The 18088-nt window shown below is 39.0% G+C and overlaps 1 protein-coding gene across 8 annotated transcripts in view; it reads left to right on the top strand.

Moving 5' to 3' along the window:
• The window catches only part of PHACTR3 (phosphatase and actin regulator 3), a 309402-nt gene that overhangs the window by 167870 nt on the left and 123444 nt on the right, over window positions 1-18088 (top strand). For 7 of the 8 annotated variants that reach the window (XM_027848889.1, XM_027848881.1, XM_027848873.1 and 4 more), the window contains exons 2-3: window positions 4068-4229; window positions 8745-8822. In XM_027848889.1, the coding sequence (XP_027704690.1) occupies window positions 4068-4229; window positions 8745-8822 (240 nt within the window). Of the gene's footprint in view, window positions 1-3560; window positions 3633-4067; window positions 4230-8744; window positions 8823-18088 lie in introns of those variants that run through there. The other variant, XM_027848860.1, reaches the window with a different exon arrangement.

Here is an 18088-nt window from a genome sequence, read left to right as displayed (position 1 = left end):
ATATTTGAAGATGGGGTAGTTATGAGATGTGGAGCAATTTGAGGGAATTATTTGGGTTTGAGGGCATGACTAGAGACAGGGGAAAGGACTGGATAATGTATAGACCACCTTTCTGGTTTTGTTTTGATATAGTTTAGATAATCATAGTATTCCTGGTAATAATTGTAATAACAACAACAATAGCTGAAATTTATATAATCTTCATAGTTTGTAAAAAAAAAGTATGTATATATATATATATATATATGTATATATACTTATGGGGCAGGTAGGTGACACAGTGGATAGAGTGCCGGGCCTGGAGTCAGGAAGACTCATCTTCCTGAGTTCAAATGTGGCCTCAGATACCAGCTGTGTGGCCCTAGGCAAGTCACTTAACCCTGTTTGCCTCAGTTTCCTCATCTGTAAAATAAGCCAGAGATCACAAAGAGTCAGATATGACTGAACAACAAAAATATATACATATATGCATATCAAATATATAAAACCTCATTTGCATCTCATAATAAGCATGTATCAATTTCTTTCCATAGCCCGTAATTCAAATCTTAGTGGCTTATATAGATTAAAGAGTTTGTAACTTTTACCACTGTAGGTCCTCCCTCAACCAATGGTTCTGTCACGTACTACCTTTGTGATCTTGGTCAAGTCACTAAATCTCCCTGAGCCTCAGTTTCCTTATCTGTAAAAATGTGAGGTAGTCAACCAACAAATGTTTATTAAGCAGCTACTATGTGCCAGTCATCATGCTAAGCACTGGGGATGAAAATATGAAAAAGGACAGTCCATGCTCTTAGTCTTATGCAGGAAGACAAACACAAAAAGAAGCTAAAAAGAGAGGAAGGGGAAAAAGGTGTCCAATGCATGGTGGAGAAGTCTAAATTTGCATACAAAATGAAGATAGGCTATTATTATTCACATTTTACAAATAAGCAAACTAAGGCTCAGCAAAGTTAAGTGATTTCCCTAGTGTCACACAGCTTGCATTTATCCAAGGTGGGATTCAGAATCAGGTCTTCCTTATTCCATATTCAGCACTCTGGCTGTTATGCTGTATGGTCTGGTACTAGGCTAAGGTACCAGCATGTTGTATTCACTAACAAAACGGTATGTGGGCACCTTTGGTACCACGGGAAAATGACCTGAGAATCAATAAGTGTGTGTAGAAGCATGTAAGCCACTTTGTAAAAATGCTGGAATTCTCAGTAAACCTCTCCTGGGTCAGTAGTTGCCGTGGCCTCACAAAATCTGCCAGCCCATCAAATCTCCATTTGCATGCTTGAGAAATTCCTGGAGCAAATGGGCCTGTTCAGGCAGCCAGGGCTACAGAGCATTAGGAAGTTCTGGAGAGACTGTGCTGTCTTCCTCATTCAAATTCCCAAAGAGGGTGTACATCTGCTGATTATCTGTGAAATGGGCTGAGTGATTGATGTGAACATCTTCATTTCAGTGTTTGTCAGATGCCCAGGAGAGCTTCATGCCATTTTAGTTGTGCCTGCTCTGATGTGTACAGATCATCCTAATAAGCATGTCTTTCCCTACCTACTTTGGTTCAGAAGCCAGCCTCTTTAATAACAAGGAGAATCTGTAAAGTCTGATAACAGCTTTCATTATGTCATCATTCCAACAGATCTTTAAGCCAGGTAAACAGAACCCACAGAACTCTTTCCTCCCTGGCTTATCAGGCACCAAAGCATTCAGATACAAATATTCGTTTCCAGTTGAGTGCTTCCTACTGTACTTTACGTTTTCCAGACAAGCCTAGGAATCCGTCTGATGCTTTATTCATTAGTGCTCTCAGTACATTGCTCTGAAACCACCGTGACCAATGCCAGGACTTGGCAAAGTGGTGAGGCTGGCACAGTTCATCTCTGGCATCCTTTCTTTACTTATACACTTCTGTACCTCTCTCCTCCTTTGCTGTCTGCTCTTCCCTACTCAGGGAACTTAGTACTCTCATACAGCCTCACCCAGCTGCTTCAACTGCCACTGGGCAAAAACTTCGTGAACACCTATACTGTATGATAGGTGTGCAAGACTCTGGACCAAGTGAAGACGACTGGATTTGGAGTTACAGGACCAGGGTTCAAGTTAGCAAGTCAATAAACATTTGTCTAAGCACTTCCTATGTGCCAGGCACTGTTCTGCAGCTTTGCTGTCTATGTGATTTTTCCTCTTGGACTCCCAGTAGAATATAAGTCCCTTGAGGGCAGACACTCTTCCTCTTTTTATTGTATTCCAAATCCTCATTGAAATGAAAAAGATCTACCTGTACTTTTAAGGGGGGCTTTTAATAATCCCAGTACTCTACCCATATTGCTATAGGGCAGTGAGACTTGGGATGCAACAGTTTCAGAATAATTAAAAATGAATATCACACAGTCAGCAATAAGGAAGTACATGTGAGTGTGAGCAGGCTGCTACCCAAAACCAATGAGGAACTTCAAAGAAGAATAGGTGTAAAAGATGTCCTCAAGGACTTATGAGCTAGGAAGAGAAGAGGAGCTGGTCACTTACCAAAGATGAGGTATGACAGGTGGCCAGCAGGTACCCTTGTAAAGGTAGGGGAAATTGGGGATAGCCCCTAACATGTCGGATTGACCATCCATGCCAAACCTGCAGGAGGATATGGACAAGTACCTTACAGTATGGGTAGGATGGAGGGGTGGTGATCAATGAAATCAGTGGTCTATTTGAATATCCCAAGCCCCTTGCATTAAGCCTAGTACATGGAAGGCATTTAATGCATGCTTGCTGAATTAAAAGAGAGAGTTAGACTAGCTGAGCTCTAAGGTCCTGTCCATCCTAAAGTCCATTTTCCTATGATCCTGTGATGAATTTGAGTGCGTGTGTGTGTGTGTGTGTGTGTGTGGTCACCAAAATGAATCAAAAATAGTCCAAAAGAGGAGACCCAAGCACATATACATGATTATAAATAAAATTGCAATCATTTTAAGGTAGTATGTATTTAAATGCTCTCAATGGCAGAGATAAGAAATGTTCTAGGAGTTCAGAAGAGAAAGACATCGCGTCTGACTGGACTGAAGAAGTAAGAGTTCACAAAAAATTGGAGATTTAGTCTGGTTTGATCTTAGCCAAGTTGCTTCATCCTTTAAAGAGAACTTATCTATAAAATGGCAATAATGACATTAGTATGACCTACTTCATAGTGTCCCTTTGAGGGATACTCCCCTGGCTCTGTGATCTCGTTGATGTCTGTACTTTCTCCAAGACACATTTGTAATGTGTTGCAGCTTATTCCTACCCACCATGAAGATAAAATAGTTTGCAAATTTTACAGCAAACTAATCTCGATGTTATTGACAAGTCAAACTTAACCTTGTGGTGATGGAAGATGGAGGCATCTTCAGGGAAGTGGGAATGGCATGAACAAATTCATGGAGGCAGAACAAAATGAAGAGAATACCCTGACTGGAGAGGACTGTGGAGTAGAATACTGTAAGGGACCTGTGACATTATTTGGTCCAGCTCCCTCATTTTCCAGTTGAAGAAGCTGAAGTCCAGACATCAAATGACTTGCTTCAAGTTGTTGGAAGCAGAGTTGGGACCTAGACCTCCCAATTCCAAATCCAGCATTCGTTTCACTGAACACAGCACCTCTCACGTTCAGGGTAAGGGAAATAGTGAGAGATAAGCCCAGAAAGGGAGGGATCAAGGGCTTCTTAGTGACAGAGATGAGACTTAAACCTACCTGCATCCAATTATGCTACACTGAAGGCCACCAAAAACACTCTCCATTGCCTCCCACCTTCAAACCCTTGTTTCTTGTTTGTGTTAATTAAGTGTGATTTTTAGGTAAAAAACAAACTAAAGTAAGCGGGTTATATAAGGTAGACGTTGGCATGATTGCTGTCTGGAGAGTATAAAAATGGGATAATTTCTTTGGGGCCCAAGGGAAGATTTGGGCTATTCCTCAGGGGAAGGAGTGATGTTTTCTATGATTCTTAGTGAGTTTTGGAAATCTCAAAGGTGAAAGAGTGCCCATAAATCTTCCTGCAAAACACTGTTGGCTTGATGATAATCCCCTTGTGGTTTTTCTCTTCTAGATGAGATGGACCAGTCTCCTGCAGTACGTTCCGAATATCTGGTCTCAGGGATTCGTACTCCCCCGGTGAGGAGGAACAGCAAACTGGCCACCTTAGGCAGGATCTTTAAACCCTGGAAATGGAGGAAAAAGAAAAATGAAAAGCTGAAACAGACTTCATCAGGTAAAAGCTATAATATAAAGGGGGAAGGGGAAGGCAAACTGCCACCCAGAAGAGTCAGAATGAAATAATGAGATTTGTTACTGGTGGGGAATCTCACTGAAGTCTTGTGAAGAGCATAATTTAGGCAGAGTAAATGAATTACAGCTCCTCTATTCTTTCTACTATTTAATTGAGATTCATAAAAAAGTGAGCCACATTGTCAGAAGTAACAGAGGCTTGATAATGAAGAGGAAAAGTTACTCTGTCTTGAAACAACCTAATTCGAAACTGAACATCACTGACCGCCCCAGCCTTTCATCTTCTAGCCTCTTTTTTGAACCACATCATCTTTAGTTGTGATGCATAATTGACATCTAAGATGCTCATATGAAATGAGACTGAGACCTTGGGCTCAAGCTCTGTAGGTGACTGCTTTAGCAGATCTTGCCTTGGGATGTCCCAACAATCTGTTTTCTTCACTGCTCCGAAGAGCCAAAGAGGGGATAAGTAGTCAGGGAATAAGGAGACGATATCATCTTCATTAGGCTGCTTGAACTCTGTCACTGCCTATTAATTATGCCATTTACTTTCATTTGCTATCAGATTTGTAGATGACACAAAGCTGGGAGGGATGGCTAGCGTGGGATGACAGAACCAAGATCCAAAAAGATTCTGACAGGGTAGAACAATGAGGTTAATCCAATTAGATGAAATTTAATAGTGATAAATGTAAAGTCCCATACATTGGGTAGTTTTTTTTTTTTTAATCAACTGTAGTACAGGATAGAGTAGCTAGACAGCAGCTCATGTTAACAACAACAAAAAACCAAAACTAAATGAAACAGAAACAATGGAATTTTTGTGGCCTGCAAGCTCAATGTGAATTAACAGTGTACCATAGCAGCCAAAAATGCTAAATCAATCTTAGATTACATTGTTATTGTAATCAGAACTTGGAGTATGATAATCCTGCCGTTCTTTTTTCTAATAAGACTATCTGGTCTTTTGTATTCAGTTCTGGACTTCACATTTTAAGAGGGTCTTTAACAAACTGGAATGGATCCCAGAAGGGTAACAAGGATGGTGAGAGGACTGAGGAAAGCAGGACATAGAAGGATTGGTTCAATGAACTAGGGGTGCCTGGCCTGGAGAAGGCTGAGGGAAAACATAAGAGCTGTCTTCATGTATGTGAAAGGTGATCAGTGTATCATATGAAAGAGAGATTTAGATGCTCTGCTAGGCCACAGAAGTTATTACTAGAACCAGTGCATATATATGACAGAGAAACAAATGTCAGTTCCATATAGGGAGAAACTTTCTTTCTATTTGAGTTGTCCAAAAACAGAATATATACTTTTACAAGGCAGTAAGTCCACATCACTCAAGGTCTTCAAGCAGCGGCTGCATGGTTACTGATCAGGGACATTGCTTTTTTTTTTCTTTTTTTTTTTAAGCAATTGGGGCTAAGTGACTTGCTCAGGGTCACACAGCTAGTAAGTGTCAAGTGTTTGGTCTGAGGCCGGATTTGAACTCAGGTCCTACTGACTTCAAGGCCGGTGCTCTATCCACTGCACCACGTAGCTGCCCCAATCAGGGACATTGTTGAGAGGATCCAGTTGCAGGTATGGGTTGTACTGAGCTCTCTCTGAGGTCCTGTCAAACTCTGATTCAGGAAGGCACTATGTAATTCTTCAAATTATTTTGCTAGATATTACTTTCATGTAACTATCATAACTCTTTCTATGAAACAGAACAAGAGTGATTCTTCCCCCCCCCAATTTTTTTAGATGAAGAAACATATTCAAAGAGGATAAAAGTCATGATTATAGTTACATGGCTAGTAAATTACAAAGCTGGGACTCTAATCCAGATTTTCTGACTCTGAATCCAATGCTTATTATATCATGCTGCCTATTTTATTGTGCATCATCTAAAGTATACCCTCTCCCGCCCCCCAACTCCTTATCATCATGGTTGTCAGTTGCCACAATGTTGGAAAAGGTACTTGAGGCCTACCTGGACTATATTTCATTTGTAAAGCTCCTTGCTGCCATCCTTATTATGATCTCAATCTCCTTGAAAACATCAGAATTGGTACCCCAGGTCAGCCCAGGATTCTGTCTCTGATGGGGATGCCAAAGAATACATTGTGGAAAGGCAGGGTTGACCTTTTTATGGCTGAATCAAGGGTTAGCAATGTGCTCCTAACATCCTAATTTCTCATAGAATATTAAAGCTAGAACGGACCCTAGAAATCTTCTAACTCAAACTTTTCAATTTACAGATAAGGAAAACAAGGTGACTATCACTTCTTTAAGTGATTTACCTAAAGTCATCCAAGTTGCCTGTGGGTAGAGCACCTGAAGTCTAGCTTTCCTGACTTAATCATATGAATTTCCACCACAGTTTCTCTACGCAATACTCATCTTTGTTAATACCTTTTAGTGTTTTATTTCATTGTTTAGAGAAAGCAGAGTGCTGTAGAGGAGAGAATATTGGACTAGGAATTAGAATTGGGTTGGAATTATAGCTCTGCCTTGTAGGAGTCACAACATCTCTTTGGGACTCAATTTCCTCACTGGTAAAATGAAGAGGTTGAATTAGACAATCTGTAAGCTTCCTTGTCATTCAAGTGATCTCACTAATCTATAGAACTCTCATTTCCTAAATTACCTTTTCTAAAAGAATATTTTTTTTTTAGCTTGAACCTTCCTTTTGGGGTAGTGAGATCTACGTATTTACTACCCTACTCTGGGAAGTTCAGTTTAGTCATTTTTCAGTTATGTTCAACTCTTCATGACCCCCTTTGGGGTTTTCTTGGCAAGAATACTGGAGTATTTTGCCATCTTCTTCACCAGTTCATTTTACAGTTGAGAAAACTGAGGCAAATAGGGTTAAGTGACTTGCACAGGGTTGCACAGCTAGTACATGTCTGAGGCCAGATTTGAACTCAGGGAAATGAGTCTTCTTGACTTCAGGCCTGGCACTCTACTCATTGTGCCACTTACCTAGTATGTTTAATCATACTACATTCTCATTATGCTTTTAAAGGTTTCTATCCTATTGCTTTTCCACCTGGGTCTTTCCAGACTTAATGGTGAACAAGTCCCCTGCACCTTCTCAAGTTTAGGACCAAGTGTTAGTTTATTTGCAAGTAGCTCTTAGCATAGGCTATATAGTTTTTGCAACCACAATTAATGGTAGACACTAAACCCAGAGGCATCATAGTGTGGAGAAAGGGGAAGGGAACAAGCATTAATTATGTGCCTACTATATGCCAGCTCCTGTGCTGAGCACTTCCCAAATATCTCATTTGATCCTCACAACAACCCTGTGAGGTAGGTGCTTTTATGGTCCCCATTTTAGCAGGTAATGGGTAAGTGATTTGCCCAAAGCCATGGCTAGTAAATGTTTGAGGCCAAAATTGAGTTTGTCTTCCTAACACCAGGCCCAGAGCTCTATCCTCTGTACCACTTAACTGCCTAGTGAAAGGAGTTGGTCTCAGAGTCAGAAAGAGCTGGGTTCGAAGCCTACCTCTAACATATACCGGTTGTGTGGCCCTGGATAATTCACTTACACAAATATCTAAGGCCTTATGTTGCAGCAAAGATGCCAACTTGAATTGGGAATTTCTGTACCAATGAAACCAAAGGTCCAACCTCTATTCTAAAGCCATTAAATCATGTGCTGGGGTAAAAATTAATTTGTAGCAAGATTGTCTGAAAGAGGAAATGATGGTATCTTAATGCCAAGGGAAGATAACATGTGACAGCCTTTGAATGTCAGCTGGAGAGCAGAGTGGGAGAGAAGTTAGGAGAACAGAGATGATGAGAGTAAGTGAGACACAGTCACCACATGCAGAACAGATTTCACTGTTGGTTAGAGAGAGGAAGCAACAGTGTTCTGAAGGAGAAATTGACAAGATTTGGCAACTGCCCATAGGTGGGGGAAGGCTTATTGGCTAAGAGCCTTTCTTTTGAATTTTATTAATGCTGTTAATATATGATTTATTTGTGGAATTTCTAGAGGGAGAAAGCATAAAGGTCTTAGAGCTGAGGACTGACATAAATAGTGTGTTGAAATGTATTTAGCAAATGATAATGCAAACCACAGAAAAATACATCAGGGTGATGGGGGCAGAAAAAGGTTACATTCCTTGGATGGGAAATTATTGAACTGTCAGAGCCAGAGAACAACAAGTTTAGAGAAGAGGGATTTCCACAGTTTTGCCTTTAAAATAAATCAGTGAGATTATTGTCTTTTAAAAAAAAGGGGTAGAGAGGGGTGCTTATGGACAGTTCTAAAGAGAATGGTTAATGGGAGAGTCCCAGAACTGTTTTACAAATAAGTATTTAAAATTTGTAGAAATATCTGGACCCAGAACTAAATGTAACCTTTTGGTCAGCCAATTTCCCATTGTTTACTTTGAGTGAACTCAAGGTTCAGCATCCACTGCTGCTTTCTTTCCGATGAGCAACCATTAGCAATGAATTGGCTCTTGACTGCCGCTAATCTTGGTGTTTGTGTGTTACGCAGTGTTGGAAAAGAAGATTGCTACGAGGCAAGGTCGGGATGAACTCATTAAAAAGGGTCTGCTGGAGATGATGGAGCAAGGTAAGCCAAGGCCTTCATCAATTTTATGGCATCCATGCTATCACATGAATTGGAAACTCAAAGGGTTCAGTGGGTAAAACAGGGAGGATCACACAGACAGGTCGAGGGCCAGCACACAATCAATATGTCCTAGGGAGTCTTGCTCAAGGAACTGGAGCTTCCCAAATAAATAGACTGTTCCAAATGAGATTCTAGCATAACTAGAGATTCTGGAGTGTTCCATGACACCCCTACATCTTCAATGGCACTTGATTATTAGATGGCTCATAAATATTTTTACCAATGAATTTTTTAGTTGTTGAACCATTTGCTTTGGTCTAGATTGTGCTAAAAATTTGTTTTATTCACTTTAAATTGGTGACAGAGCTTCATGTGTGTGTTTGTATGTTTTTGCTTGTTTGTGTGACATTTTCTTCATGGCCCTGAATTGATGCAAACAAATCATATCTGAATGCAGAAAAATTTCATAGACAATTACCATAAAATGTTAAAGCTCAAAGGAATCTTAGAGATCATTTTACCCAATGTCTTCATTTTATAGTGGAGAAACTGAGGAATATTCTTTAGATATCATCTAATCTAGCACCCTCATTTTACAGATGGGGAAACTGAGTCCCAGAGAGACAAAAGTCACACAATTAGTGACAAAGCTAGGAATACGTTATCCTCCTAGAGCCATAGAATGTTATAATGTACTAGAAAGAATCTTAGAGATCATTTAGTTCAGAGGTGTCAAACACATGGCCCACAACACTCCTGAGTGTGACCCAAATCAGATTACAATACTGTAATTGAGAAATATTTAACAAAATAAATAAAAATATAACAAAACATAAATAATATTACATTTTAAAACTAAGTCAATATTTGGCTCACAGGGATCCTTATGTATTATTAGAGGCACCTATGTCTATTTGATACCACTGATTTAGTTTATCATTCTGCTTGACTTCATATTTTATGTCAACTTGCATTAATAGCAAAATAATTTGATAATATAATAATCTTTTACATGGATCTATTTCTCTCTCCAGAGCAGGAGTTCTTAGCTTGGGGTTGGGATGGGGAAAAATTACTTCTTTATTTTCACTAACCTCTAAATGAAATTGAACATTTCCCTCAGTTTTTAAAAGACATTGTTCCAAAAAGTGGCCTAAATGTTTCACCAGATACCAAAGGGATCCATGACACAAAAAGGGTTAAGAATCCATGCTCTGGAGGTTGTTTTAATGACAGCATAGGGCTCAAATAAAATTATTTATAAGGTGTGAATTCTCCTATTGTGAGACTCTGAATCCTGGTTTGAATATATTATAAGAAAAAAAATTCACCCTGACTAGGAACAATATGGGGGAAGAACAGAAGGCAGTGTACACCACACTATAATACAGATTTTGACTTCTTCCTTGGGGAACAGCATCCTTCCCTTGTTAACCACCTGGCATAGGGGTCTGTGACTGCCCTGAATTTCCAACTCCCTTTTCCATCCTTATAATAGTACTCTAAATTTTGTCAATTTGGTCTAAAGTATTAGAAATTAAGGGTGTCTGCATATGAAACAAATTAATCCAGATTTCATGCAGGGATACTAATTTAGTGTGGCTTGCTTTCTGGTAAATCCAATTTAGCTGGGGGCATTTTTTCATTATTCTGCTCTTCAGATCCAGGAAGGGGAAGCAGATTGAGTTGCTATTTTTAGCGCTTCCCTACCTGAAAAAAAAAGGCTTCAGATGCTCTGAGTATGAGACCTGGCTGCCATGAAAAGTCATTCATGAACAGTCATGCACTAGGTACCTTATTTAACTCCCCAAAGAGAGGCATCTCCGAGATGTGGAGGGAGAACATTTCGCCAAGTAAAAAAGCTGGAATATTTTGCTTGTTAATTTTTCAGCCAAGCCCTCAAATCCTTATATTTTTAGTTTTGTTTTAAGCAAAACATTTTTTTAAAGGAGAAGGATCCTTAGTCATCAAATCATGCTAAAAAAATAACATTTCAGTGAATGAAATGTAAGCAAGCCAGAAAAGATATAGATTAGGTTCCTTTCAGAATAAATGGCATGTTTTAAAAATTAAAGAGAAAAAACTGGCAAAAGGCAATTTGGGTTTTGCCAAACCCCACATCCTTAAAAAATAGTTTATGTTTTGGGAATTCAAATTGGGCACATATCACAAACATGCTGGAACAACAGGACCAGGCAGGTTGATTCTACAGCAGTGTGGGATCCTGTCTTCTTACCTTTTGTTTTACATTTCTACCAGCTTTTGTCAGACGTAGAAAAACCAGCTAGTGAATACTAATGCTTTATATCTGTGTGGTACTTTTATTATTCTAGAACATTTTGAAAGCAATTATTTTCTTTTTCCTCATGCCAAATCTTTGAGACATAAAAAGAATATATAATTGCCACCATTTTACAGGTAAAGAAACTAAGAATATAAGATATCAAATAATGTGCCCAAGATCACAGAGTTAGGATTTGACCTCATATCTTCTGAATCCAATGATTTGCTTAAGGTTGCAAAGGAAATTCGTGGCAAAATTGGACTATATTTCCCAAAACTTGGAATGACTTAGGAGGTGGCGAGTTCCCCATTCCTGGAAGTCTTCAAGCAAAGGCTGGATGACCCCTTGTTAAGGATGTAGAGGATATTGTTATTCCAGTATGGTTTAAAACATTTATAAGCTAGGGCAGGTAGGTGGCACTGGATAGAGCAGAGTGCTGGAGTCAGCAGGACCTGAGTTCAAATCTGACCTCAGATACTTACTAGCTGTGTGACCCTGGGCAAGTCACTTAACCCAAATTGCCTCAAAAAAAAATAATCCCTAAGCTTCTTTCCAACCCTGAGATACTATAAGGAGATCATATTTGTCTGGAATGTGAAGGAAGAGAATTCTTTCAATTGATAGATATGTGGTAGTGAGTGTGGGGAAGAGTGATGTGTGTTCCAGTCATGGTATAGTGCAAAGTGGCTAAAATATAGTGTGTCTTTGAGAGGAAGTACCATGAAATATGGCTGCAATGCTGAGTTGGAGCCAGTTTGTGGAAGACCTTGAACACCAAGCTTAGGAATTTATGCTTTGGACAATAGACAGTAGGGAACCACTGGCTTTTTGATCAGGGGTGTGGCATGATCAGAGCGGTGCTTTAGGAAAATGGAGAAGAGGTTGGAAGGCAAGGATAGCAATTAGGAGACTATAATACAGCTACCTGAGAGATAATGAGGGCTTGACCTAGAGCTGTGTCAGTTGGAGTAAGAAGGTTAGATTCCCCTTGAGACCTGTTTTATGTGTTTAATTTGCCTTTCTTCATAGAGAATACAAAGCAAAGCTGTAACTCAGCTAGGAATATAAAATTTGCATGTAAAATTTGCAAAATGTCAGCCAACAAGCATTTTTTTTCTTTTTTTGAAATTTAGTATATTTTATTCTTTCCCCAATTACATGTTAAAACAATTTTTTAACATTTGGTTTTTTTTTTAAAGTTTTGAGTTTCAAATTCTATCCTGCCCTCCCTCCCCTGCCCCCTCCAGGAGATAGTAAGCAATCAGATATAGGTTTTACATATGCAATTATGTAGAACATTTCCATATTAGTCATTTTGTACAAGAAGACTTGAATAAAAGAAAAGGATTGAAAGAAAGTGGAAAATAGCATGCTTTGGTCTGTATTCAAATAATGTCAGTTGTTTCTCTGGAGGCAGATAGTATGCTTTGGGATTGTTTTCAACAAGCATTTGTTAAGAAGTGCAATCTCTCTCCTTAAGGAGCCTACATTTTAATGGGACACATATAAAAGGGAGCTGATGGGGGTGGGGAGAGAAGTTTCTGGTCTTGGGGCAAGATAGGGAAAATCTTGTGGAGTTGAGTCAGCAGTGTAGACTGGAGGCTAATAGAGACATTTTTGACCCAAGCTCCTTAAATTGGAAGGTCTGAGAGGAACCAGTCAATCAGAATGAGAGGGTCAGGGACAAAGAGTATTTCCAAAGTGAGGAGGCCAGGAGTGGAATGAGCTTTCAGAATGAAGCGGCTTCTACGGCATGGGAGAGAAAGTCCTGTGGAGTTGAGGTGGTGGTACAGCTTGGGGAGGGGAATTTTACATGCCTTATCTCATTCAACCCTCACAGCACTTCTTGAAGCCACAGAAAGCTTGAGTTCAAATTGAGATTGCAAGTTCAGATAATAAAGGTTTCCTGTATTAGTTAAGTGAGCTTTTGGGTTTGCTGTGAATTTTAATCATTTTCTTCCCCAATTCATTGGAAGTGCATTGTATTTTGCTTTCTGATCAAGTATAGTAGGTAGAAGGGATTTCACTGTTTGTGCGCATAGAGATGGTAATCACACAAAATCAGCTCTGTGGGATTTTAGGTGTTCATCCGTTCCAATTTTCTCATTTTATAGTTATGAAAAACTGAGGCTAAGGGAGGTTGCATGACAGGTCCCAAGTCAGTCAGGTAATAAGGGGTAGAGCTAGGACTAGAACTTGGATGTCCTGATTTCTAGTCCAAAATTCTTTTCTTGTCCTATGCTATGGGACTCCAAGTGCCATCTTCCTTTCTCAACATAGGACATCTAAAATTTTGTGGTGTGTATGCTAGGTGTAGTTTCCTTCAAGGCCCAGTTCAAGTGCTACCTCCTGTACAAAGCAGTTCATGGGGTCCTCCCAATCATATCTTTGTATTTACCTGGTGTGTATTTTGCTCATTCAGTGTATTTGCAAGAGTAAACTGCACATTCCAGATATACAGTGCATGCTTTGTTTACCCCTGCAAAGAGGCTGCTAGGTGGCACAGTGGATAGAGTGCTGGGCCTGGAGTCAGCAAGACCTGAGTTCAGATCTGGCTTCTGACATTAACTCTGTGAGCCTAGGTGAGTCAATTAACCTGTTTCAGTTTCCTTATCTGTAAAATCGAGATAATAATAGCATGAGGGTTGTTGTAAAGATGAATGAGATATTTATCAAGCTCTCTGCAAATTGTAAATGCTGTTGTTATTATTGTTGTTGTTGTTGTTATGCCAGGAGAAGTGATGGAGGACCAAGGAAATTTAAAAAAAAAAAAACCAGGATGACTATTGTCTTTAAGAACTGGTTGGAGGGCAGAGAATGGCCTTTTCATCTTAAAGCCATTTTAGTAAAAATAAAAATGAGTAATCTTCCTTCAGTCAAGAACTAGGCAGGGGAGAATGTCCTTTTAAAAGAGACCCTTGGATGTGGAGGGTCCCTTGTTTGAGGCTGTAAACTATAAAACCATCAAGGAGATTTACAAGACTGCGCTGGTGTCTAGACAGAGGCCATGAGTAATGGCCAACTGAAGGCTAATATAATATGCTTCATGTGATTTGCTTCTAGCTCATTGAGGTTCTTGGACCCCCAGGGATTATTCTGTGCCTTTATTAACATATGTATTTTATCAACTGCTGCTTAAAACAACAGCATCAACAGCACTGTTAATCCTTCCTAAAACTGGATTAGAAGTGACTTGTAACATCTTTTAATCCCTTTGGGTTAAATTTTGCTCCTTTTTCCTTTAGGGAAAAAAAAGAAGGGAAGGCTTATTCCAGTCATTAAAATGGCATGATTGTTCTAAGACAACTGGAATAAATCTTTAACCCTTTCCTTGATCCCAGGTCAGAAATGACCTTCCCACTCAGATCTCACATAGCATTTTTTCATGTATGCATTTATCATGTAATATGTATGTTAGAATGATCCATGTGTAGAATTTATCCCACTAGACTGTGAATTCCATGAAGGCAGGGAATTATGTCTTATCTCTCTAGGTCTACTTAGTGATTCAAGTTCTTAACCTGGGATCTGGAATTTATTTTTAAAAAATATTTTGATAACTATATTTCAACATAATTGTTTTGCTTTGCAATCCTGTTTTATTCATGCATTTAAAAACTTTATTCTGAGAAGAGGTCCACCAGATTGTCAAAGGGATCTATGACAGAAAAAAATTTAAGCATCTTTGCCTTAGTGCCTAACCCGATTCTCTAGAGGCACATACGTGGTAGGAAACATAATCTTTCTTGAATGAAGGAATGAGTGATTGAACTCTTCTCCCTGCCCCCTCCCTGACCCTAGTTTCTCTTAGCAACTCAACTCATGTATATGCCCAATAATTATTAACTGAACATTAACTGTATTGCTAGGCTCTGTGAAAAATATGAAGAAAAATGAGAGAATTTTTACCTTCAAGAAGTTTACAATATAGTAGGAAAGATAAAATATGTGCAAAGACAACTCTATTTCAAGACATACATTATAATTTCTGGAGAGGCATGTATAAAGTGTTATGGGAATTAAGAGGAAAAAGAGATTATTTCTGGTTAGGGAATCTCAGAAAGCTTCATAGAGGAGATAACATGATCTCTGATGGTAAGATTTCAGTAGACAGAGATGTGGAAGAGAAGGGCATTCCAAGTAATAGCTTGAGCAAAGGCACAGAAATAGGAGAGTGTTCAGGGAATGACAAGTGATTCATGTTGGTTGCAGTATAATTTGGAGGAGTGAATTAATATGATAAAAATCTGGACAAGTGGGTTAGACCGAGATCCAGAAGGGCTTTGGATGTCTTAATAGGGAACCACTGAAGTCTTTTGATCAGGGAAGGAACTGGATCAGAATTGTCCATTAGGAAGTTAGCATGTTAAAGAAGAAAAGGGGAGAGGGAATAGAGTGAGTGAAAAACTCATTAGTGAGGGTTCTGACAGGAAGTAACAAAGGTCCTACTTACACTGAATTAATGGGAGCACAGGAAGGGAATTGAAGTCGATGGTAAGCATTTTAGTGGAGGTGGCTGGAAGAATGATTTTATTTTAGGATGGATTGAATAGCATCCAATTGGACATGACCGGAATTTAGTTGGAATTTGGAGATTGAAGATTAGAAAGATAGGACAAACGATCTAGATTTGGGATTCATTCAAGGAAAATTTCTATCTGAAACTATAACACTAGATGAAATTGTCAAAGAAGAAAATGTAGAAAGAGAGAAGATAATAGAATGGTGTTCATCTTCTGAATTGTGTGTGTTTTGCTGACTTTGGAGGAAAGTGACTTGTGAATATTTTTACCTTGCAGGACTTTATGGATGCATTTTATGTCTCTTACCTCCCCCACCCACAATCCAGACAGAGTAAACTTATGATTAGTTTTATTTTCTTAGTAGATACTTAAGAGATTAGATCAAAGGTTCTCAACTTTGGCTAACATATTCCCCAGAAAGATAGAAGAAACTTGCCAAAGTACAATTAACTATATTATCTTATTGATAGTGAGTAAACAAAGTTGAGGAATAGAGAAAGAACAACCTTATGACACTAAAAAAAATGTGTCAAATAAATTTTTCTTTATAAAAAGTTAATCCCTTCATTTGATCTCATTTATCATGTGTACGTGCATGATAAACTCTAGAATTCATTTCATTTCATGATAAATAAGTGGTATGGGAAGATTTGCTGAAAGCCAAGGTGTATTAGGGACTGAAAAAGATTGAAAACACTTGGCTGGATTACTTGATTTTTTTTAAAACCTGGATTTAGAGTAGGAGGGAAAAAAAAAGAATTCTCCTTTCTCAATTCCTTCTCCTTATTGCCCTCTCATACCTTGAACCATTTCTTTCTGCTTGTGAAGTTGTTTGCTGACTCCAAGGGTCCTCCTTCTCTGGTTGTAGAGATTAGCTTATGAATTTCTCAGCGTATTAGCTGCTCAGAGAAGCGTGGAGGTGACTTTTATCCATCTTCTAATAGAGATGGGTCTAAAATTTTCCTAAATGATTTAACTAATTTAATATTTTGTAATTACATTTTTAAAATTTATTCTCATGATACCATGTCTAGTATTCTCTGATGACAACATTATGTCTCCCCTGAGAATTAGGCTCTGACAGATCAAATATCCTGTTTCTGTCTCATTGAAATGCTGGCCTGGGTGGGTTCCCATCCCCTTTGCAATGTAAAATATAGGCTCCCTCCAATCTATTCCATTCTGTAGTGCCAGGGAGGAAAAAGGCATCAGATAAACAATGGGAACAGCTGCTCATGTGCCCCTGATCATGAGCAGTCCAACTGTACAATGAGATGGAGCCATGAAAAAGAGTTCTACCCCCCCCCCCCCCCCCCGGTCCCAGGGCTGTATCTTAGCAACTGTGCTCCTGCAGGGCCTATTGTAAGAATGGTAACTTTTCACTGAGCGAGATTCCAGGCCAGAATAGTGAGCTTGGACTATTAAAAAAAAGCCCGCATGCTCTGCAAGAGAGCCAAAATGTGTGCATGTGTCTGTGATTAATCTTACATCATGAGCATGTTGGAGCCTTGATCAGAGCTGAAGATCCAGGCTGTTAAGCGCATGTGCTGCAATCTTATGTTGCCTTTGAGCTTTTTGGGAGCCCTGAGCACCCACGGGAGGAGAAGAGGCCTCAGTCTTGTGCTCTGTCGATCCAATAAGCCTCCTGCAGGTGAGTCGGATACAATCTGTCTCTTAAAGCAGGAGCTGATCTGTTTTTAGAAGCCCCGTCTTTGAGAAAATAGAAAGAATAAGAACACGATTTCTAGGCCTCTGAGTCCCCTAGAACTATCATTAACCCATGAGTACTCACTCATGACTAGGAAATGGAGAGAGAAAAGAAGCATCAATGGTGAGAATCCCTTTAGCATCAGGAGCAATAGTAAGACAGGATTAGAGGTGAGACAGGGGGTGAGAGGGGTCCTTAACTTTTTTTGTGTCATGGACCCTTGTGACAGTCTGGTGAACCCAATGGACCCCTTCTCAGAATCATGTTTTTAAATGCATAAAATAAAATAAATAAAATTGCAAATTCAATTATATTGAAATAGTTATCAAAACATTTATAAATATATAATAACAATGATGATGATAGCAAGCATATAGAACTTACTATTTGCCAGAAACTGTGCTTTGCTCTTTATAATTATTATCTAATTTGATCTTCATAATAATCCTGGGAGGTAGGTGCTATTATTACCTCCATTTAACATTTGAGTAAATTGAGGCAAACAGGGATTAAATAACTTGCCCAGGGTCACACAGCTAGTAAATGTCTGTCACTGGATTTGAACTCAGGTCTTCCTGAATCCAGTATGTGTATTTATATTTATATCAATCTAGATACATGTTTCATATATTCATATATGGTTTATATTTGTTTGTATGTGTACTGTGTGTAGATGTGCACATATAACCCATGTGTATATACGTATAGCATATGTATGCACACATGTGTATGCATGTATGTATATATATAT

Source organism: Vombatus ursinus, unplaced genomic scaffold, assembly GCF_900497805.2.
Source record: "Vombatus ursinus unplaced genomic scaffold, bare-nosed wombat genome assembly UNPS02000580.1, whole genome shotgun sequence".
Taxonomy (NCBI): Eukaryota; Metazoa; Chordata; class Mammalia; order Diprotodontia; family Vombatidae; genus Vombatus; species Vombatus ursinus.
This window is presented reverse-complemented; position numbering and strand designations above follow the sequence as displayed.